The sequence below is a fragment of the Ptychodera flava genome, chromosome 20, assembly GCF_041260155.1.
Source record: "Ptychodera flava strain L36383 chromosome 20, AS_Pfla_20210202, whole genome shotgun sequence".
In the NCBI taxonomy this organism is placed as follows: Eukaryota; Metazoa; Hemichordata; class Enteropneusta; family Ptychoderidae; genus Ptychodera; species Ptychodera flava.
This window is the reverse complement of record NC_091947.1, coordinates 6,539,611-6,563,417: the sequence shown is the minus strand read 5'-3', so window position 1 is coordinate 6,563,417 and position 23,807 is coordinate 6,539,611. Positions and strand designations below refer to the sequence as shown.

The window sequence follows — 23,807 nt, the reverse complement described above, 5'->3', positions numbered from 1 at the left end:
GGCAGCGTCTACATAACTATAAATAAATAAAGTACACTAAAAATGTATTAAGGAATGGTCTGAAGAAATAGACTGTGTGAAATTATCAAAATAAAGAGAGCTATGCATCCAAAGCATAGTGCCCTCAATGTCAGTTATCTAACATTTCAACTGTAAAAAGAGATGAAATTATGTTTTTCTGAAATTGCTTCTATTTTGGTGACTGTGGTTTAAAATGTGCAATTGTGTTACATGAATTATCCCTGTAGACATCGCAAATGGTGAATATTAATTCATAGAAACAGGAAAATAAAACCCCAATGAGACTGAAAACAAAACAGAAAGACTTGTTCTGATTGGAGTGTGTGTGCATGCATGCATTGTATACTTGTCTGTAAGAGTGGGTTGGGGGTAGAGCCATGCCTACCTGCAAACTAACTCCCCATCCAAGGCATCGTGTTCATCAGCACTAGTAAATGAAACCCTACCACCAATTACAGCACCAATTATATACACTAACCAGGTTAACCGACCTGTCAAGGGAATAGACACATGCATTCACATGGCAGAAAACATTAATTACAAAAAACCATGTTACAAATTACTATAGGCATCTGTTTTCTGTGTATTGTAATTGCATGGACTATGGTTAACATCTACTTGCTCATGCTAAACACATCAACACTGTGATCCCAAAACCATTTTTGTTGTGTTTCGACTACACAGTACCGGTATATCCCCAGTGTACCAGTACCCTATGTAGTGTGTATCAATCTAGAATGAAATGTTCACAATTTTCTGCCATGGCACTTTCATATCTTTCATTATGAAAACTGTGCTATTATAATTTAACAGATAACAAAATTACATTGCAATGTAGGGAAAGATGCAAATGCTAATATAAATACAAGAAAGCTAATTGCTGTCTTGTCAGAATTGGGATATTAATACAATCACACGGCAGTTGCACATTTTAAGATGTCATTTTCGAATTGATAAATGGTCTTTTATTCTGACTTGGTTTCAAAATTATTCTTTCTTAAAAATCATGGAGAGAACATAGCAAGTCATACATGGAACATCACCTTACCCTGGGGTTGAAATTAACTTCTTCCCCTGGTAGTCCCATTGGGCTACCATTTTCTGAAGTTGGTAGCCCAGTGACAAGGTCTGGTAGCCCATGTTTGAATAAAGATTTTTTTTTCGTCGGAAATAATTCATAATACTCATGTTGACACGTTGGGTTTAGTACTAGGGACGCTATTTCTAATTTTGTGCTTAATTGTGATTGATACATTGTGATTTAATAACAACAAAAACAAATTTTCATTGGCAATCATTTCCCGATCCTGTCATCCAAGTACATCAGTTCAGATAATGATATTTCATTGAAAGTTTGTCGCAGCAAATTCGACTGCACTGTCGCCTTTCAATTTGCATGACAAAGTCATAGTCTGGCCTTTCTGTGTCCAGCTGGGTTGACTGTATCAGCGTCGGTCATCTCACAGCGATCAACATCATGTCGAACTAAGTAATTTCATGTCCCAGGCTTTGGTAGTCCGTGTGGGCTACCATTTCATGGGTTTTGGTAGCCCCAGGGAAAAGTTGGTAGTCTGTGGATGCGGGACTACCCCTAATTTCGAGCCCTGCCTTACCAGATGTTGATTGAGCTAAAAACTATTGTTCACTATACTCAAAGTTGAAATTTTGCTATCAAAATAAATTCTGGTGCCCCTTTCTCACAGTTCAGTAGTAAATGATGCAGATATGTGTTTTCTTGAAAATACTTACAGCAGAGAAGGGCGTAAGATAAAGGGACAAGGTGTGGGAACCGGAAGGACTACAATGTACATTGCTTTATTCATATGCAAATTATACATTTCTGATCTATCTTTCTATGGTGAAATAGACCTGACTTTATGTTACCACTGTGTACCCTCAATGCTGTGGATTCACTCAAAATCAAAAGATCTGACACATACCTTCTTGTACAGCTAATTCTGCCGTGTTGTTGGGAGATGTCTGTACGAGTTTTTGATATGCTTGAGCTGACTGATCAAACAGCTGTATCAGCAAAGCACAGGTTTTCTCATATTCACATCTCCCAATGGTTGACAGCTGAAAATGAGAACGTACAGAAGCTCAGAACTCTGTCATAATTACGTACGGAATGTTACTCTACCAGAGTCCTAGGAACTGCTACACACAGCAAAACACAAATCTCAAAAGTTGTACTCATCAAGTCTACTTGTAAACATCAGTCTAATTGATGATGAATTTCTGAATATAGACATGAGACTGGTTCAGCAGAGATAAGTGTAATTGTTGATGTCCTGGAAAGTTTCTTTTATTTTGCCTTCTGTGTATGAGTAAAGGCTTGATAATGTTAATGGAACTGGGTTTTTTGAGTTACAACTGTTCACTATAATGGGTACAGAGAAATCCAATGTCACTTATTCCATTTCCCTGGGCACTGCTAATCCATCAAGGAACCAAATTAAACTCGGCAGTTGATACTATACAATACTGTGCAGGATGGAAGACATGCAAAGGTTTCACAGACAATGACACTCAGCAGATACACAGATATTGTTTCTGTGAGTCTGAGGATGTAATAGGAATGTATGTGTATGGGTGAAATGGAGCCAGCAAATTATGTGTTTCACTATGAAGCCTTGTTGGATACAGGGAACATGCCTGGGACAAAGGGAAATTGAGGGAAAATTCCATGTTTTACAGAGTGACAAATGACAGGGAATAATCAGTAGAGTCATCAAAGGTACAAGGAGTTGAAAACAGGGAGATTATCCAATGCAATTGGAACAGCAAAAGGGGTCAGTGAACAGGCCAATAATTGAGATGCAGATTCTGTCGGGAATTTTTCAATATGTTCAACTTGATGTGATACAGAAGGTAGGAGAGTGAGAAAAACACAACTGACCTGGTCTAACTGCTGGGAGATCATTGCTTGGTCATCAAGTGGATCTTCCACACCGTCCCGCAGAACGACTGTCACCGATTCCAGTCTTGAAGTAATGTAGGCTTTTGTGACTTCTGGTGTGTAGGTTTCTAGTAAATGAGGTTCAGAGGCTTTCACATAGGGAACTGAGGCTACCATTCGTTGCCAAAGTGTCAGCAGGTAGTGTACACTGTTTGGTGCAAACTGCCACATTTGCTGAAAGTCAGATCACATAATCCATCAATATAGGTGTCGCAGTTTGGCATCTACCGACAAACTTTTCAACATATTAATTCATTCATTATCACCTTGTTCAAATACATCGCTCCGCAAATATTAATTCTGGTAAGTAATTTTCTTGATGAAATCAGCTGACACATTAACTTGCACAAATTACATAAAAGTAGCTGGGTAAAGCAGAATTTATGACACCAAAGCCATGAAGACTACAACATAATGCAAAACAATGACACATGAATTGGACAATTAAAAAGCAACACTGCTACGTAAACTGTAATTATATTACCGTAGCTTCACATCAAACAAATTTACTTTCATAATGGGAACCTGCCTGTAATTCAAGTGATATGAACACACTCTTGATGATTGTGATCTCATTGGATGGCAACCTTGCTAGGCTATCGATAAATGATATTGACAAGGAAATACAATACCATGGTAAACTCTGGAAAGTATAACCACACACTATACACTAATGTGATTGGTACCGAATATTCTGGGTACTGAAGACTGTGGTCTGTTATCATGAAGTATGAATTTACTAACTGATTGTCCAAAGTATAACTCTGAATTGCAATTCTTTATCTAAAGTCAAACAAATGGTACACTGATGGAAAAGATGATAACCAACCTTACGCTATGGACAGGAGGGCAACATGATGAAGGATGGACACACTGATGGATGCCCTCCATCTTATCTACAAAGGGGAGTAAATTTCTGAGACTTACATTTACCTGTAAACTTGTGACAGTGAACTTGGCAATGAGTGCGATCACGTCGGGGTAGTTGTCAACCTTGACCAGTTCCCCAAGTTGGTAGTTGGATTTGAGTCTAGCAAGCAGTCTGCAGAACTCATGGTAGTTATTTGCATCAGTTAAACCCTTCATAGAAAGTGGACACGGACAAAGTTATGGATAAGGCTGTTTTGTCTTGAAATTTAAACTCAAACTAAAACCTGTGCTGTACATAATCAGTTTCAATCTCTCTTGTATCTTCATCTCTGACTGTCCATTTCTTTATCAGATGCTATTGTAGCTTCTTTTCTATTTTCCTTTCAAAATTGTCTAGGTTCACATTATTTTGTCAATAAAAACTAATAGTATACATGTATATATAAATTTATATCTATGATGTAAATTTTAAAAATTTTGAAAGTATACATCATTGCTGAAGTTCCCAGACATTGATTTGAATACAGCGGGTATTCCCCTATGGTTTGTGATTCACAGGTCGCCTTGGTCTACCTACAAACCTGTTTCACAAAGTTTTGCTGTGGCACAATGAACTACATAACATATTGAACATACTTTATGTTACTGTCACTCAATTGTTTCATATTTACCTGAGGGTTTTCAAGAATTCTTTTGACTCCAGTGACTAGATGTGAAAGAAAATTGGCCCGCTCAGCATTGTTAAACAATGATCGTCTTACTGAAGCTATCTGCACTATACATGAAATTGCCTGTGAAGACAAAAACACCATTATGATATTCATCTATGAGACAGTTTCACAAGCATAGTAAGATCCGGTGGAAACTCACCAAATGATAGTAAGGTACATTTTGATCGATTGGTGTCAAATTGAAAATCATTATTCATAAAAATTAAAAACTGGTTTAATCCCGTTCCCACCATGGTTTGGCCAAAATCCATTGTTATCAATGGTGAATGTGGACCAGTTGACACAGAATTAGGGGTGAACAGGTTCAGTATGATGGTTGGTTATTTTTGTGACAGTCTATTGTATTTGACAAATGCAGATTAGACTGTCATACCATGCTGTACTATTTGCACAATATTGAATATTTGCTGAACTGGTACCAGTAAAATGTCATTTATATTCATTTTGTCCTGCAAGGTTAATACCAACTTGCAATAGCAAAGTCAAATAGATTCACTTGGTTATTGCTACTGTTAAAATTCCGTGTGGTGATTGTGAACTGCAATTTATGAGGAGAAAGGGGTTAAATTTTAACGATGACATATATCATGACAGCAGCTCATCTCTTGAAATTTTAAGTACAGAAAATACTTGCACAATATCTTCAAAGCAAATATGGGAAAATTGGTTCTAAACTGAGAAACGTTCAGTTGGCATACTGTTATGAACAAGTCATCGTTGATGACATAGTCCCCACTTGTTAATGGGTACTTTGATTACATGTCCTCAGAGAGGATAGAGTCATCTTCATTAATTAGGTCTGTGATAAAAATACTGCGATACAGATGGTGCTCAATGGTCAAGAATGAGTTCCATGGTGATGAAAACATAAAACCAATGTAGGCAACCATCCTAAAGTTCATAAAATGAGTCAACTAGGAATTAATCAACAGATGTTGTAAAACACTTTTGCATACAATCCTAACACTTAACAGATTATCACTGTTACCATATTTCTTGATGCAGTATTTACAACACTATGAGATCAACATCTGTATCAAGGTTCATCAAATTTGACGTTGTATTAATTTGTGGCTATATCACTCTAATTAGGAAAGTTCATTACTTATGCAATTAAAATTAATGAAAATGACACTGATAAATGTCTTTTTCAATGTTAAAGCAATGTGAGCTTAACATCTGTACAAAATTTCATGAATTTGATGCAGTATTTCTTGACATATCAGCCTACTTACGAAACTTCAATAATTGACATGTTACTGCTACATGACGTGAAACAAATTGACGAGCATATGTATGAAATAGGTCAATGTCCTTGTACCAACTTTGAATGATACTGGTGGAATATGTCTGAGTTATGGCTCTGTACATTCGAAAATGTAACAAAATCACAGCCATGCAGCGATATTTGATCTTACTGTTTAAAAAATCAGCACGTACGGTATATGTATAACATAAGTCAAAGTCAATGTACCAACTTCGAATAAGATCAGTTGAGACTTGCCAGAGTTATGGCTCTCGACATGAAACAACCATAACAAAATTGCTACCATGTGGCCATATTGGACCATCTCGTGAAACAAATCGACATACATATGTATAAATAAGTCAATGTCCTTGTACCAACTTTGAATAAATTCGCTTGATACTAGTCTGAGTTATGGTTCCGGACATGAAAAATTCAGAAAAAAAATGGCACCACTGCGGCCATATTGGATTGCATCACAAAACAAATCAATGTGCATATGTATGACATAGGTCAACAATGTCCTTGTACTATGTTTCAATAAAATCCGTGAATAAAATCAGTTGAGATGTGCCCAAGTTGTGGCTAAGGACATGAAAAAATTGTAACAAAATGGCTGCCATGCAGCCATATTGGATCATATCATGAAGCAAATTGACCTACATATGTATGACATAGGTTAATGTCCTTGTACCAACTTTGAATAAAATCGGTTGAGATATACCTGAGAATTATGGCTCTGTACATGTAAAAATCGTAACAAAATGGCCGCACGGCAGCCATATTGGATCGTATCACATAACAAATTGACATGCATATGTATGACATTAGTCAATCTCCTTGTACCAACTTTGAATAAATTCGCTTGATACATGTCTGAGTATTATGGCTCTGTACATGAAAACATCATAATAAAATGGCTGCCTGGCAGCCATATTGGATCGTATCACAAAACAAATCGATGTACATTTGTATGACATGGGTCAATGTCCTTGTACCAACTTTGAATAATGGGTTGAGATATGCCTGAGTTATGGCTCCTTACATGAAAAAATCGTAATAAAATGGCCGCCTGGCGGCCATATTGGATTGTATCACCAAAAAATCAACGTGCCTATCTATGACATTGGTCAATGTCCTTGTACCAACTTTGAATAAAATCGGTCGAAACATGTCTGAGTTATGGCTCTGTACATGAAAAAATCGTAATAAAATGGCCGCCTGGCGGCCATATTGGATCGTATCACAAAAAAAATCAATGTACATATCTATGACATTGGTCAATGTCCTTGTACCAACTTTGAATAAAATCGGTTGAAACATGTCTGAGTTATGGCTCTTTGCATGAAAAAATCGTAATAAAATGGCCGCCTGGCGGCCATATTGGATCGTATCACAAAAAAAATCAATGTACACATCTATGACATTGGTCAATGTCCTTGTACCAACTTTGAATAAAATCGGTTGAAACATGTCTGAGTTATGGCTCTTTACATGAAAAAATCGTAATAAAATGGCTGCCTGGCGGCCATATTGGATCGTATCACAAAAAAAATCAATGTACATATCTATGACATTGGTTAATGTCCTTGTACCAACTTTGAATAAAATCGGTTGAAACATGTCTGAGTTATGGCTCTTTACATGAAAAAATCGTAATAAAATGGCCGCCTGGCGGCCATATTGGATCATATCACAAAACAAATCGACGTGCATCTGTATGATAAATGAAGTAATCCTTGTACCAAGTTTGAATGAAATCGCTCTTTGCATCTCTGAGATATCTGCGTGAACGGACGGACGGACGCACGGACGCACGCACGGACGCACGCACGCACACACGGACATGACCAAACCTATAAGTCCCCCCGGACAGTGTCCGTGGGGACTAAAAACAATCTGAGAAATTTACATCATGCTGAACACAGGGAATGGTAGATGAGACTTGGAAGTGAATGTATCTCCTTTCAACATTGTTCTATCAATCATTCAGAATATATAAAAGAAATAAAGCTAGTACATGTCTCGGAATAGACTTTCCGTATGTAAACTTTCAACAATGCCGTTTCAAAATCAAGAACAAAAATCTGGGGTCACTGACACTGTGCAAATTTTAGTCCTAGATTAACAAATGACCCAATATTTACCAACACTTGAAATCCAAAAGAGCTGCCATGTTAACTCTATGGGGAAAAATTAGATTTTTTGTACTTTCTCTATGACCTTCAAAATGAGAACCTACAAGTGGTAGACCAAAAAAGGCATTTTTGAATGGCTTCTCCACTAAGCAATACAATTAGTTGCTTGGAAAGTTAGAAGCAAAGACAAAAATCTAAAGATGGAGAAGATTTTGAAGTGTTAATGATACTTACCATTGGGGATAGAGAATGAGGAAGGGAGTGGTACAAATCAAAGAATAGCTGAACATTGCTGAAATCAAGGAATGCTGAAACAAGAAAAGACAATAAAACGCATGAAATTATTACAAGTATTGTCATAATTTAAAACCATTACATGCTAAAGTGTTAAGAACTCTAGCAATCAAAGCACTTGCACTTAATAGTGATTACCCTTTAAACACCATAGTTTGACCCACACATATTGTTCTTAATAATGGTAGGTGTGGACCTCGTTACTAGGAATTAGGGGTGAACAGGTTAAACTATTTACATGTAAAGCTATACCTATGAAGCTGATGAATTGACACAATCAAACTGAACGGGGAAGACCTAAAGATATTTAAGATCATAAGGTTGCTCTGCCCAGACAAGAAACTCTGTGTCCAATGATGAGCATATTAAAATATCAAATTAAAGACAACCAATAATGATAATGGTGGGCAAAATCCCTGCTTGTAACTCTAATTACTGTCTGTAACCAAATTCCTGTCCTCTCAATATCAGTAATCATACTTGAAGTAGAGCTCTGTGTCATGTTCATGAACTTTCTTCCTATCCTTTCAATTATTTTAATTGAATGAACAGGCAAAAACAATAAAAAATGACAAACAGCTGATAAAAAAATAACTGCCCTGACGGAAAATATCTATGGTACGACAACTACACAAGTAATGGCTGTATGATACATAGAGCAAGATGAGAGAGGTCAGAAGTGACTGTCTGAGTTATTACACTACAGAAGGTTCAAGCAGCTCTGATATGACTGTGCACATCTTCAGGGATGTGGTAAATTACTTGTAGAGTAAATCAATTACATAGATACAAATCTCATATCTGATATTACATGCACTGCTCCATGCCAATGAAGAGTTACAATCATTCTGATATCTCCAACAGATGTGCTTTCAAATAGTTTCTCCATGATGCAGTATATCTAGACAGATTGTTTTCCAAAGTTTAATTCAAAATGTTATATCTTTAACCCCTATCTATAGGTGCTAAATAAAGGACAATTAATTTTGTGTGACATTTTTCATGTTTTGTTATGCCTTACCCACCTACCTGCTAGCAATGTGAGTGGATGTAAATCAAATAATTTAATCACTTTGGCCAAAGTGTATCTTCTAATGAATCAAATATCTTCGAATGAACCAAAATTACTGCCAGATGTTTGCATAGCAATTACAATTGTGGTCAAAATAATTATAAATATATTTCTCTTCTCACACGGAAATGGCAGTGAAATTCCACAACCTCAAGGATTTCAAAGGTATGGACATTATTGTTATGAACTGAGGGGGCTTACCCGACCTCCATGCTGTTGGTATTTGCACTGTGATGATGTCATCTGATGACTCATCTGTTGACGTGCCAATGAAGTCAAAGGTCAAACAGTTGTATGCAAGTCTCAGTAACTGGGTCATCAGACCGTGCTGCAAGGCAATACAAGGAAACTGATTGATGTGGTACATGACAAACTCTTCTGTTTATGTGTCTCTGACAACGCCTATGTCTATTGGCTTATACATTCATATAAATTTGCATGTTGGTATGGATGCATGTGTTAGTGTACGTTTGTAACTGAATGCATCTCTCACAGGTTTCTCACTATAGACCATTGTTCTGACCCCTACATGACCTTACATCTGGCTGGTTTTTAGCTCACGTGTGTAAACACGTGGGCTATTGTCATAGCGATGTCTGTCTGTCTGTCCGTGTGTGTGTGTGTGTGTGTGTGTGTGTGTTAGTGTGTGTGTGTGTGTCTGTCTGTCTGTCTGTTTACACGATAACTCAAAAACGCCTGAACGGATTCAAGTCAGATTTGGTACACAGGTACCATATGCTACTTGCAAGAACTGATTAGATTTTGGTTAGTGTGGCTTGCATATTAATGAAGTTATGCAATATCGTTTTTTTCCGTACAATGGTTTCCCTATGGAGACGGTAATGACAGTGTAGACATATATCAAGAAATACTGCACAAAATTTCATGAAACTTTTCATAGATGACAATCTCAGAACATTTTGATGATACTGTGAGTGTCATGTCAATTGCCTTCTCATTTGCATATTTAATGAACTTTTGTTATTAGTGAGGTAACTCTGAAATTCCTGCACCAAACTTGATGATACTTGCAACAAATATTGATCTGATATATATCTAATTATACTTAGAAGCATTGGACAGTGTCAAGTTAATAAATAGATCATTTGCATATTTTATGAAGTTTTGTAATTAGTCATATAACTTCGATATAACTTCACCAAATGTGATGAAATCTGCTGCAGATACTGATCCGGCTGATATCTAACTGTAGTTTAAAGCATTCAGTAGTGTGAAATTAATTAAGGGTTCATTTGCATATTTAATGAACTTTGTAATTAGGTATATAACTCTGAAATTACGGCACCCAAGTCTTTGAAATTGGGTACAGATATTGTTTTGATAAATATCTAATTGTACTGAGAAGCATTTGGCAGTGTCAAGTTAACAAATAGGTCATTTGCATATTTTATGAAGTTTTGTAATTAGTGATATAACTCCAAAATAACTGCACCAAATGTTATGAAATCTGCTGCAGATACTGATTCGACAGATATCTAATTGTGGTGTAGAGCATTGACTTGTGTGAAGTTAATTAAGGGTTTATTTGCATATTTAATGAAGTTTGTAATTAGTGATATTACTCCAAAATTACAGCGTCAAATTTGATGAAACTTGCTACAGAGGTTGATCTGATAAATATCCAATTGTACTGAAAAGCATTGAACAGTGTCAAGTTAATAATTAGCTCATTTGCATATTTCATGAAGTTTTATAAGTAGTCATATAACTCCGAAATAACTGCATCAAATGTGATGAAAACTGCTGCATATACTGATCTGACAAATATCTAACTGTGTTGTAAGCATTTAGTAGTGTAAAGTTAATTAAGGATTCATTTGCATATTTAATAAACTTTGTAATTAGGTATATACCGGTAACTCTGAAATTACGGCACCAAATTTTGTGAAACGTGCTTCAGATATTGATTTGATAAATATTTAATTGTGCTATGAATCATTGAACAGTGTCAAGTTAATATAGGGATTATTTGCATATTTAATGAACTTTGTAATTAGTGACATTACTCTAAAAATACTGCATTAAATAAAACGTGCTACAAATGTTGATCTGATGGATATCTAATTGTCCCATGAAGCATCGAACAGTGTCAAGTTAATTGACAGCTCATTTGCATATTAAATAAAGTTTTGTAATTAGTGATTAAAATCTGAGAGTACTGTGCGATATTGAAAAAACCTGCTTCATTAGTGATAACATATATCTTATTGTTCTGTGAAGCGTTCTACTATTAATCAACCTGTTGTTAAACACGTGAGCATATTCAGTTCATATCTGGTTTGTTAAGAGTCCACCAGTTTTGAGGAAAAGTCTGTATCAGTTACCGATATTCATTGAATTCTGTACTGAAGTGCCATTATTATCACTTATTTGCAGGTAAAAAAATCCTTATTTCTAGCCATGAAAAAGTTCAATTAGATAACCAGATCCCGCTATAAACATGGACAGTACTGTCTATGCTATAAATAACTGTGTGTCAAATCAGATAGGAATCACAGAATGCATTTGTATCTGAGTTTTTATCGATCTGTTTGTTGGATCTGTATGTATCTATGTGCTATTGTGATAGAAAAACACAAAGTGCTGCAAGCTATAGCTTGTGACTGTAACATGTGTTTAAACCCTGTGTAGAATCATGTACACACCTCTGTTCAATGTTCTGGCAATTCATGAAATCATTTGACATACCGTATATAGGCTACATGGAATACTAAAGCCCAATTAGCTGTATCTGTTTGCATTTTATTTAAAAAATAATGTTCTAGATTTCTGTTATTAAGCCATATTGTCTTTGAAAATGTCAGTATTCCAATCCTCTGTGCTGGATTTGATTGATTAAATTCAGGTGCTTTTGCATATATGTGCGGTGACCATATTTGAGTTGCAACTCATAAATGTTTTAGTTGTTAAAATCAAAGTTGTGCGTTTGTTGTAGATGTTTGTAAGAATTTTTACATAAGTCACATTTGATTTCAAATCGTCCTATCAGAAAAAATGCAAAAGACACAGCTATTGGGGCCTTATTGATAAATGACATGGGGCAATGAGTACCCACCTGACTCTCATTATTGAAATCAAGTGCTTTGTTCTGGGCCTGTGGGAAAGAAACATACAGTTTCCAGTCTCAATCTCGCAAAAATTGATACATCTTTAGCTACACAAGGGACATAGTGTGTGGTCATTGTGAATTGTGATCAGATGGAATAATATTTTTATATAGTATGGGTAACTGGAATTGAATAATTTAATACATGTGAGTATCAAAATGCATAAAATTGAAACATGGAACTTCAGATAATCAAGTATAAAGTTGGTTTAAATGTTCATTGTGGCACAGTTTTCTCAGAGTGAATGTGATACCCCAAACCAATGGAAATCAAAAACTGAGCTTTGAAAAACCCTCATGGCATTCTCTGTCATGTTTGTTTTACTGCAGCTTGCTATAATGAATGTTCATCATCAAGGAAATTACAATTTGAAAATCAAGCAGACGCTGAATGGAATGAACCAAAGACTGGCAAGACTTGACCTTTTGTCACTCAGATATATCACTGACTCGTAACTACATCACTTTCTAATCTAGCTGACAAATCTTTGCTCTTCTTTGAAAATATGCAGAAAATTACCAAATTTCTTACCTGCCTAAGAAGATTGCAGGATAAAGTGAAAATTTCAAATAAGGAAGAATCTCTAAAGGAAGATGCTACTTTTCTGTGCTTGGTTAGTGGTCTTGTTGTGTCCGCCTACAGCAGATGAAGCAAATAAAAGAAAAAATCATTCTTTCAAGGTGAAATGGCCAGTTAAAAAGGAATATAAATACTGAAATTGGTCAAAATGTAGTAATTTTAACAATGGCCATGATTTTGTAATTGGACTGCTAATTACAGTTTCAAGAGTTGCTCTCACACACCTATGTACTCATTTAAATACCATAGGAGTATTTTTATATACCAGTCAACAGTAGCAGTATCATTCCAGAGCATTACAAAATCACATTGATTTTTGTGGTTTCTATGTATTATTTAAGGACATGTGGATATGTTCTGGGAGGCAGTGAATTACCTACATGGTAGCTCAACATTTTATGAATTTACTAGAAACTTTTGCCAATATCCACTGATACACTTGTGTTAGTTATCCACCAATACATTCCAGGAAAGGTTAGCTACGTCCATGATGTCTATCCAAACAGGAGTTTGAAGCTGTGACATCGAAAGAGTCATTTTCCATTTTTGAAAGAAGGACATCATCCGACTCACCTGATTCATTTCTGCTGTGAGTTGTGACAGGATCTGTACACCAATCATACAGTGTTCCACTGATCCCTGCAAATGAAAGTGGTGTGAGTGAAATGCCAATCTCTTCATAGTCATATCACAGATGGGAGATGGGAGGTACAAATAAACTTACACATGATAGGACATCTCCAAGTCACATTTACCACAACATATCCACCTCAACGCACTATTGAAGACAATGCTTGTAGTTATTGTTGCTTTGCACAACATGATCAGCCCATCACTACCTTTTACATTTTGCATAATTCTTGACCTTGAACCTCTCACCTGTAGAAACTGTGTGACATCATCCACTACATTCCGGAACACCCACTGATCCTTCTGACAGTCAAACCATCCTAGCTTGGTGATACGGGAAAATAACTGCAAAAGCACAGCATGAAAACAAACTGTAACGTTTATCTAATACAGATGAATTGAAGTTTGTCTTGGCATTTGATAAACACTCATCATTAGTATGTGATTCACACTGACGGGAAAATCCATTTGTAATTTTATTTGTATTATGAGAAACACTTATCTTTATATAGAATGACATTTCACACAAATGCCTGGAGTAATAATTATCTCATCAGTCTTTGTGCCTGTATATGTTGTGAAAATTGGAGAAATACTTTAAATATTTACAGCTGTGTAGTTTCTTTTGCAGAATAAGCACTTGACAGCTGGATTGATGGCATAAACGTATATTGACTGACGCTATCTGTTACTAAGTAATACATAATATTTAAACATAGGGCCAAAGTCCCTGAAGCTACTATAGACATGGATACAAAATTAAGTATTTCCTGACTGTATGAAATTATCTCGCTAAGGTCATCCTTGGGACATGTAAACCAAATATTAAAGCTGTCTGACAAGCGGTTTTGAAAAAACAAGCGACTCAACAGTTGACAGAGCTCTGCTGTGTTATGTAGAGAATAACCTTTTGTGACACATGTATTGATGAAGAAGGTGGATATCTGTGATTAACATTGTAAGTGAGTTCTGTTGAATAAGTTGAGACTGTACGTACTCAGAGAAAGCACACTGAAGAGACAAATGTTTGAAACTTAAGAAGTTCAAGGTCATCAAAGCATTATAAGAAATCATGTTACACTTTCATTGCACTGTTTACACAGATTGCATAATTGCTATAAATAGCACATGAGGAATCTTACAGCCCAGCTTTACCATAAAAATCCTATCACTTTGACCACTCTTTCAATTGACCACTCTATTTTTATCCTCAAAAAGTAATCTTATTTTATCCTTACCACGTCAACCATAAATGGACATTAGAACTTTCTCTATCTCTATTTATTTGACCACCCTATCATGACAAACTATTATGGTATCATAAATGGTGGTTCAGAATATATCAAAGTTGGGATTCAGGAAAGTTGCCTTTACATGTTTTAATCCTCAATTCACTATGAACTGTCAAAAAAAGTTGAACTTTCTGATAATTCCACACTAAAATTATTTTGGCTTTGATGATTTCCTAATTAATTCAATTATTTAAAATCATATTAATTATTTTTTTCTGGGTGAATTGATAGGGTTTATACAGTACAAGAATTACATAAATGTAAGTCAAACTTTGACCAAAAGTGACAAAAAAATTCCTTAAAAATACACATTTGCATATTTCATCACAATTTGAACATATCTAAGATGGGTTATCCCTAGGGACCTGTATACCAAATAACAAAGCTGTCTGACCAGCGGTTATGACGAAGAAGATTTTTCACCAAAAACACCTTTTTTGGCATTAATTTGCCTATTTTCAACAATATCAAAAAATTAAAAAAAATAGTTTCTCAAAATCATATTTTTCATCTACACAACAAATATCAAATCAGTAAGTACTGCAGTTCTCAAGATATTTGAGTGGACGGACGCCTCACAAACGGACATACATACATACATACATACATACATACATACATACATACAGACTGACGACGGACGCCGGACGGATACCCATCCCAATAGCTTCTATAGACTATAGTCTATAGTAGCTAAAAAGGAAACAAGAAACAAACATTTTACAGCAAGATCAGCATATAAGCATACAACTTTTTTTAAATTTTGCAGACCATATCATACATCTTACCACTGCACCGTGCACAGGGTAGTATAACCTCTTATATAAAATAATTAGTGTAGTCTTGCGGTCACACAATAGTTTTCTAAACTCACAAATCCATCATGAATCTTATGCAAAATGCCAGTACACTCATACCTGAATCAGGGCTTGTGTGACATAGGTTGGTAACTTCGGTCTGGTTGCTAGGTAGTTCAAGACATAGTTACCTGAAAGAGTGAAAGTATAGAATGATAATTATGAAACATTGGTGCCATTGGACAATGTCATGACCCTTACATCCTGGTACTTTTCATGATTCAACCAGTTTGGTTAAAAACAAAGAAACTCCACACCACATTTAAAAGCAAACATTTGCAATTTTCTTGTCTAAAATGGTGAATTTTGAATGTCATACCGCCTATAACTACCACGATGTGTAAGGTCACGAAGGGTACATGAAAATGGACTATTGTTTGAGGCAATCACTCTGAATAGCAGCTTTCACTTGCAGAATGTACTTCACTTTAAAAACAGCAGACGGTTTCATGTAAAATTATTCCTTTCCTATCTAGTGATGACTTTCTACCATTTAAAATCTAAAACAGCATTCTATTTCCAACAAACTGCTTTGAGGGTGTCCTTGCCTGAGTTTGCATCACAGTATTTTTGTACATATACAAAGTATTCAGGCACTCAACCACAACCACATATGGCAACCATATTTTATGTACAATGTCTGGTTTTCAGAGGGCTTGTATCTTTACATGACAGTACTTTGTACTCACGTATGTCTATTCTTTGTTCCAGTGGTAATGATCCGGTATTCCTAGAAACCAGTTTTGTCAGTGAAGAGGCAGCAAGGAGCTGTGAATATGGAGACTGCATGGGGAGAAAAACAAAAACAGGATTTTTTATCCATAATCCTCAAAAAATTTGTCAGAGAATTTTTACTGTGTCATGTACTGATAGTCAGAGCATGGATGGCATATAAGTCATTACTGACTAAATATGCTATTCAAAGTTATGTTTTATCCTTTGTGTTACATTATTTCATTTTAAGATCAATCTTCTAAAGTCAACACAGCTAATACAGCACCCGTACATTGAACACAATATTTCATGCATTTCCCTTGTAGACTACAAAAATTAACAACACAGATGATTTAGAAGTGGATTAACTTGAGTTCTGAAATTAATTTTTTGTTTATGAATTATTTTGAATATATAAGTACATAATCATTGAGCTCCCATTCTATTCTATAAATTGCTCTGCACAAGCTACATTGTATCATAAATGCCTCAGTGGCTGTAACTATTTAGTCAAGTAATGTTTGTATCAAACAACAGTTTGGACTAGATTTCTCATTTAAGTGATCACATTTTTAATCAACCAGAGCATGCTGCAGGTTTGTAATATGTGTGTAATATCTGAAGGAACTTAAATTTGTAAAATGCATATCAATTTGTCCACAGAAGCTGTCCATCCAATGCTAGGGATCTGTATCATCAACCTATGCACTGACATGTTTTTTGATTTCTGTTGGAATATTCAAACATGAAAAGACACATCAACATTTGCCGCAGTACAATCTAGAACACCCCCCCCCCCCCCCACCCACCCCAATTACCACTGCAGTACCTTTGTGAGCATGATGAAAACAACACGGATGGTAGCATGTAAATTAACTGTTGTTGATCTCTCCAAAACACTTGTTCATTTACTGGTCATTTTAAAATACAGGTTTCTTTCAGATCAATTTTTATAATATGAGAGTTGTACTTGATGCAAACCTATATTTTCAATGAGGATACAGACACCACTTTGCCTATGCAATCTTGTCTCCTCAACCAAACACTCTTTGGGGCAATTTAGAACAACCATATATACCTCTTTACTTTTAGATAATATTAATATTCCTCATTTTGCTTGACCCATATCCAAACCACTCTGCAGTATACTATTATGAGAATTCTCCGATAAAATATATTTTCAACTAGTGGTCAATCATTTCTCTAATTTACAGTTTTTTCTGTTGCAATGGGTAGGATATTTGCCTTTCAATATTTGCAAATAATAATTAAATCCTGGGAACAGGATTTTTGTTGGTCCTGCCTAGAAAGCAATTAAAAAACATTATACCAAAACACAATTTTCTGTACAAACAAGCATTATTTGTCAATATATTAAAACAGGTCATTATTTTTGTCTACCATTGATTGTATATCCTTATTATCACAGACTGCTCATGGAATTGTCATGTCACAATGATTCTGTGTTTATAGTTATAATATAATCAATTTATCTCTGCTTGATATGCAAAATGCAGAATTTCTATTTATTCATTTCAGCAGACTCAAAATGATCAATGATACCTCTGCATTGATAAGAACTGGTTTCTTCAACACTTCAGCGTTCTGATTTCACTGTTTTTGGTTTCCATGAACAGAAATATTTCTGTACAAATATGGCGTGTACCATAATTACACTTGTTTTGCCAATTAGCAAATTGTACACAATGGTTTGAAACTGGGATTTGTAACTTGCCAAAGTGTAAAATTACCCACAAATCAAATTTCACAGAGAGCACTAAAATTAGTAACATAGCAAATATGTTTGTCCCATATCATCAATTTCATATCCTTGAGCTGGCAAAACAACAACATAATTTCACTGAACCATGATAAATATGACAAATATGAACAAACAGGCACTTGCATTGTTGCAAATATAGGGCTTTCACAGTCGGTCAGATGTCTGTGATATTGCAGGTTGGCGAACTCACAGAAAAAAGCCTGCCCTGTGTTATTTTAAACGAGAGACTGTTGATTCTTATCATAGATATACTCCTATTCAACAATACCTCCTGGCACAGCAAAAGTACAACAAATACAGCTCATCAGGGCAGCACTGTCATTTATATCCCAATATCAAAATAGCAACACCTGTACCTGACATGCATAACAATGACATGTCCTCAGGGCGTTTGACGTTTGTATTATTTATATCTCTTTCCATGATGACAAATAATTTCATTAATTCCTCTACAGCAGTTTTTGTGGTCAATTTGATTGGTGCAAGTACTTTTTGTTATATGCATCTTCATACTACAGCGCAGCCATGACAAAATATGATGCCAGTAATTTTACTTTTCACACACTATCTGTATGATAAACTAAATTCTCATCTTTCTTGGTATTGGTCTTAACCTGTACTTTATATTTGTTAAACCATTATTTCTACCGATCTTGAGTTTTGTTCAGATATAAGATATCTGAAACGCTGCATAGGGATTGATTCATCAAACTCAATATCAACTACACGTACACATGGTAGCAACATTTTGATGTAAATTCATTTAGTGGGAAATTCACATAGACAGTTTCCACTGCAGCTTGGCTAAGTGTGAGTTATTAGTTTTCACATGCTTGGCAGAGTGTGTCTATCTGTTAGCCTGAAGATGGAGGTGAGTAGAGTTGTGGTAGTTCCTGATTGATGCGTTATAAGAGGGGGTGTGTGTGTGTGTGTGTGTGTGTACACATGTAAACATATGTGTGTATGTCCATGTATGTGTGTATGCATGGGTTTGTGGGAGTAGCTAAGCCGTACTATTGTATTCAGATGTGCTTTCATGGATGACTGTTTCATTAATGCAGTGTATTCTTGTTTGTGAGAAAGAACTCATATTTGACAGCCTTGAAATTTCCTGACAGCACTGGAAAGGTCAATGTCAGAGTTGTTGATCATCAGAGATGAAATGCATATTGTCAGTGTTACCATATGATCCATGGGTATCATTTGTCACTTTGTTGGATATAAAACATTTACACAGTCACATGTAATATATATCTATGATTCAGGCAGTTAGCCCATGGTAAATCATGGTACAATTTTCTGATCAACACACAGCGACCAGTGAAAAGCAAAATTGTATTGACTTTGGTACCTAGATGCTTTAGTAAGCAGTAGACACTCATGGGTGTCCATGTGATCATCTGCTTTATGCCTGTGAATATTTTCTCTTTTTATATCTGAAAAGAGGTGTGTGTTGAAATTGTTTGTCACAAAATACAGTTTAGAGTAATCACTTCTCAGGCCCTCAAAAATTTTGGGGATAATGTCACTTTATAATGGATATAGAAATATGGAGATATCAGTGTCTTACAACATCATATACTTGAAAATAAAACATGATTTTTAAAATGATTTTTTAATATTACATTGGACTGATTTTCCACTTACATTGCCTCTTTCAAGGAGTAACTGACATCTGTTCAGGCAGTCTGGAGAATCTGTAAAATTGACGAGTGCTTTCTCCGCTTCGTTTCTCTCTCCGGGATTTGCAGTTGTGTACAACTGTTTGCACAGCACTTCAAGCTGGGCTAACTCCTGAAGATAAGAAAATGACAAATGTGAGAATTTTGGTGGACACGAAACGTCACATGTAAATAAAAGCCTTGTCCAGATACTCAAATACACAAGTATACATTCATACACAAAGTATCACTGGGGAAACATTTCTTTTTTGAGCTACAGTAGTTGTTTCCTTGAAGAGTTGACGATATGATGTGATCATCCCAATAGTGGAACTCATAAAATTATTTCAATGACGGCTTAAAAACAACACAACTCATTTTATGTGTGTCACTCAAGTCTCTGTACCACTAACAGCTAAAAATTTCACATACAGAATTATTGACTGCTCTGTTTTTCAGGAAAATTCAACATTCACCAGCATTGATAGGTAAGTTTAAAGATTTATGACAACTCAGTGACACAAAAGTGAAAGAGGTTATCACTTGTTTTTAACCAATTTTGACAATCATTAAAGTATTGTTTGTGATCTAGCTATGCGAACAAGATACAATTACCCTACAGTACCACAAGTCCTGTGTCAAATAATCCTACCTTCCCACAAAACAAATGATATATAACTTCCATGTTTTTTGTTAGATTCTTCAATTACAACAAAATTGATGGATTGAGAACATCAACTCAATGAAACGCCAGAAAAGTCTTGAGATAAGACTTTTGAGATTTAACTGAGACAGTCATGAACAACCTTTTATTGATTTAAAGATTAGTTGATGTTATTGTCAATCTTATCAGGGGTTACTGGTATATTTCAGAACAGACTGATGAATAGGGTTGTTCACAAATATTGTCATTGTTCTCTCATTAGTATGCAAAAATAAATGTGTTTTTTAGCTTTTTAAATTATGCATGGGAGAATGACAAAAATACAACTGTAGGTGGCTGCTTGTGTCACAATGATGACTGAAAGACAGAAACAACAGCCATGCATGCAAAACTGACAAAGTTTGTCGGCATTTCAAGAAGTAGTGTCTGATGTCGCATGTGCAGCTATATCTAGCAACAAACCTGAAACAACCAACAGCGTTATACAGTGTACTGTATATTTGACCTGGGAGTCCAAACAGGAAAGATGGGATAAATGCACGATAACCACCCATTTGGCAATATTTCAAATGTTCTACAATGCTACAAACATCGACAGCCACTTTCTAAGAAGCAGAATCTTTCAGTGAAACACAAAGACATCCACAAAATGTAAAGTAGATAAACATAGTAATTGTCAATCCTTAACCACTGTATGACTGGTTTTTGGTCAAAAGAAAATGGTATGCAATTATAGACAGTAGGGGACAGTGGAGTCTTCCACTGTCAATGATTGAATGGATGAGTTCACCTGATTTGCAGAGAAAAGTGCAAATAAGCGGTTGACCTACCAAAAAACACACATCAGTTCAAGAAGCCTCTTTAAAATGAAAGCACTTTCAGTTTCATGCCTGTACGAGGGAACTTAAAGCAACATTGTTTCCAACTATACATTTTTAGATTCTATGACTGTGTGACTTCATGCAATGTTGACAACAGTCGCATTCTGCAGCTAGATGAATAATGACGAATAGAATTTGACATTCAGTCCACTGCCAAGAAAACTGTGATTCATGATCAAATGGACTGCTTTAAATTTACTGGTACATCATGATCACAATGTTAATGGATTAAACCTGATTATCACACTTGTGCTGAAGTAAAGTAATAGCCTGTTAAACACCTTATATATTCAATATGGCCAAATCGTGCTACTATATTACAAAATCTCTTTTCAACACTTTTTTCAAAACCATTTCACACCTTTTGTCTATCCATTTCATTAACAACATTGTATTTTCTCACAAGGGATCACCGAGACGGATGATGTTCTACAATCTTTTCTTTGCATCTGCAGACACCAAATGGCAGCATCAAACCTAGTGTTAAAATAGTACCATAAAATATTTCAATTGGCAGAGATATTGGATGATACCTTTGTGCAAAAGAATGCGGTTTAACTGAAAAATTTAAGCTATGTGTCCTTGCCATGCTGTTTATACTGCTGTAATCAAGTATGACAGACACAATAGATGATTAGCCTACATCCACTATTACATACTCTGTTGTGTTATTTTTGATCTAATATATATTACATTGTTTGGAGGTTGGGTAAATTGGCATTCCCTGTACCCTCTTTCTAAAACAATATGTGCAGTTAAAAATTCCCCCACTTATTACAGGTATGTACACCATTAAAGCTGATACTCGCGTGCTGGATTCCTGTCCGCTGAACATGTCTCGTTTGATTATTCTGACAGTCTTACATAATTTTCTTTACATGTTGGTGTGTTGTTTATATTGCCAATACCACGACTCGTTAGGGATGGGTATAAGAGATGATTTCTTCAAATATGAGTAAAATATTAAATTGCCGGTCCCTCCCTCTGTGGTGGGAGAATGTTTGCACAAACACCATAATTGCACAAATATGCTTTCTTTGTTGACATACACATTCACTATGTTCACAGTTGATTTATACTTAATAACTTCAAATCTCATGTGTATTTGACATTAAACGACATGGGAGTGCAATTTGATATATTTGAAGGTGTAGAGTTTTCCAAAAGGATAAAATTTATTCTATTTGGCAATACCTAGGGATGTCTCGGTCATCTACATATTTGTTGTAATTTTCATTGTTTTCAAAGTCTAGAATCTACTGGCAGAACATGCTCTTTTTCAGAAGGAGTTAATCCACCATCATATTAGTTCCATTATGTTCTACTCTCCAAATACGTGTGATTGCATCATATTTATTTATCAAGGATTAAATTATTCTGGGAACTTTTATTGAAGTTTCACTTTTACTGATGAGAAAGAGTGGTCTTCGAATAATGTGATGTTATCTAGTTATTCGCTCGGATCGCTTCGCCAGCATGGACTCAAATCCCTCTTGAACGTCCAGTATCTCAAAACAATGGACAGTTATATTCGTAGGCAGATTAACTGACGGTGTTAATACGTCCCCTTTAGTGTATACCGCGCAAATAGCTGAATTACGAGCCATACCAATATCCAAACAACAGTCAACACAGGGTACAGCACAACTGCGAACTGGTAGAAAACTGTATTTCTTGAGACGAGTTCATATATGGTGTTTCGCACGTGCGCATGACGGGTAACTCAATTAACAAATTTAGTTGACTTTTCAAGGTGGCTTTTAGCTAACGCGGGTGAAAACTAAAATGGGATAAACAATGGTATTGTTCGGATATTGAAACTTTGACAGGCAACCACATTTTTACAAAACGAGGGAAATGCAAATTCACATAAACAGCCACACGCTTCAGTTTCAGCGAGATGTGCCGTCGATACACATCGGGGTACCAAACCATGGTTGAGGGTACCTGATTACGGATTAATTTTTGACCGCAAGGCAAAGTCTGAAACCGTATGCATAACAAACTAAGGAAAATACTTCCGCGAATTCTTTCTGAATTTACGGATTGGATGACTAGAAATGCGCAGTGTCACGCAATATTTTCTCCTACCTGATCTTCCGCCATTTTGTTTTTCAGAAGTCCGTGACCGCACTAGCCTAACAGCGCCCTCGTTCAGTTAAGACAGAGGGCGCCAACATCTCAAAAGGTAGAGCAATAAACATGAGGAATTGAAATCACTTTTCAATGTTTAACTAATGCGACTGAAATACAGCCATTTTTCCTGAATTAAGGTATCGTATTGCAT

At 35.7% G+C, this 23,807-nt stretch overlaps 1 protein-coding gene across 2 annotated transcripts in view; it reads right to left on the bottom strand.

Annotated features, from left to right (window-relative positions):
• LOC139119873 (exportin-7-like) overlaps nucleotides 1-23,683 on the bottom strand; it is a 34,470-nt gene extending 10,787 nt beyond the window's left edge. The window contains exons 1-15 of one of the 2 annotated variants that reach the window (XM_070683804.1): nucleotides 23,612-23,683; nucleotides 19,962-20,108; nucleotides 16,507-16,600; nucleotides 15,878-15,948; nucleotides 13,918-14,013; nucleotides 13,612-13,677; nucleotides 12,991-13,095; nucleotides 12,408-12,446; nucleotides 9,533-9,659; nucleotides 8,200-8,273; nucleotides 4,522-4,641; nucleotides 3,908-4,060; nucleotides 2,921-3,154; nucleotides 1,962-2,097; nucleotides 407-512 (exon numbers count right to left, since the gene is read on the bottom strand). In XM_070683804.1, coding sequence (XP_070539905.1) covers nucleotides 407-512; nucleotides 1,962-2,097; nucleotides 2,921-3,154; nucleotides 3,908-4,060; nucleotides 4,522-4,641; nucleotides 8,200-8,273; nucleotides 9,533-9,659; nucleotides 12,408-12,446; nucleotides 12,991-13,095; nucleotides 13,612-13,677; nucleotides 13,918-14,013; nucleotides 15,878-15,948; nucleotides 16,507-16,600; nucleotides 19,962-20,108; nucleotides 23,612-23,626 — 1,583 coding nt within the window. In that variant the 5' untranslated portion in view covers nucleotides 23,627-23,683. The remainder of the gene's footprint in view (nucleotides 1-406; nucleotides 513-1,961; nucleotides 2,098-2,920; nucleotides 3,155-3,907; nucleotides 4,061-4,521; nucleotides 4,642-8,199; nucleotides 8,274-9,532; nucleotides 9,660-12,407; nucleotides 12,447-12,990; nucleotides 13,096-13,611; nucleotides 13,678-13,917; nucleotides 14,014-15,877; nucleotides 15,949-16,506; nucleotides 16,601-19,961; nucleotides 20,109-23,611) is intronic. The other variant, XM_070683805.1, reaches the window with a different exon arrangement.
• Between the last annotated feature and the right edge of the window lie 124 nt (nucleotides 23,684-23,807).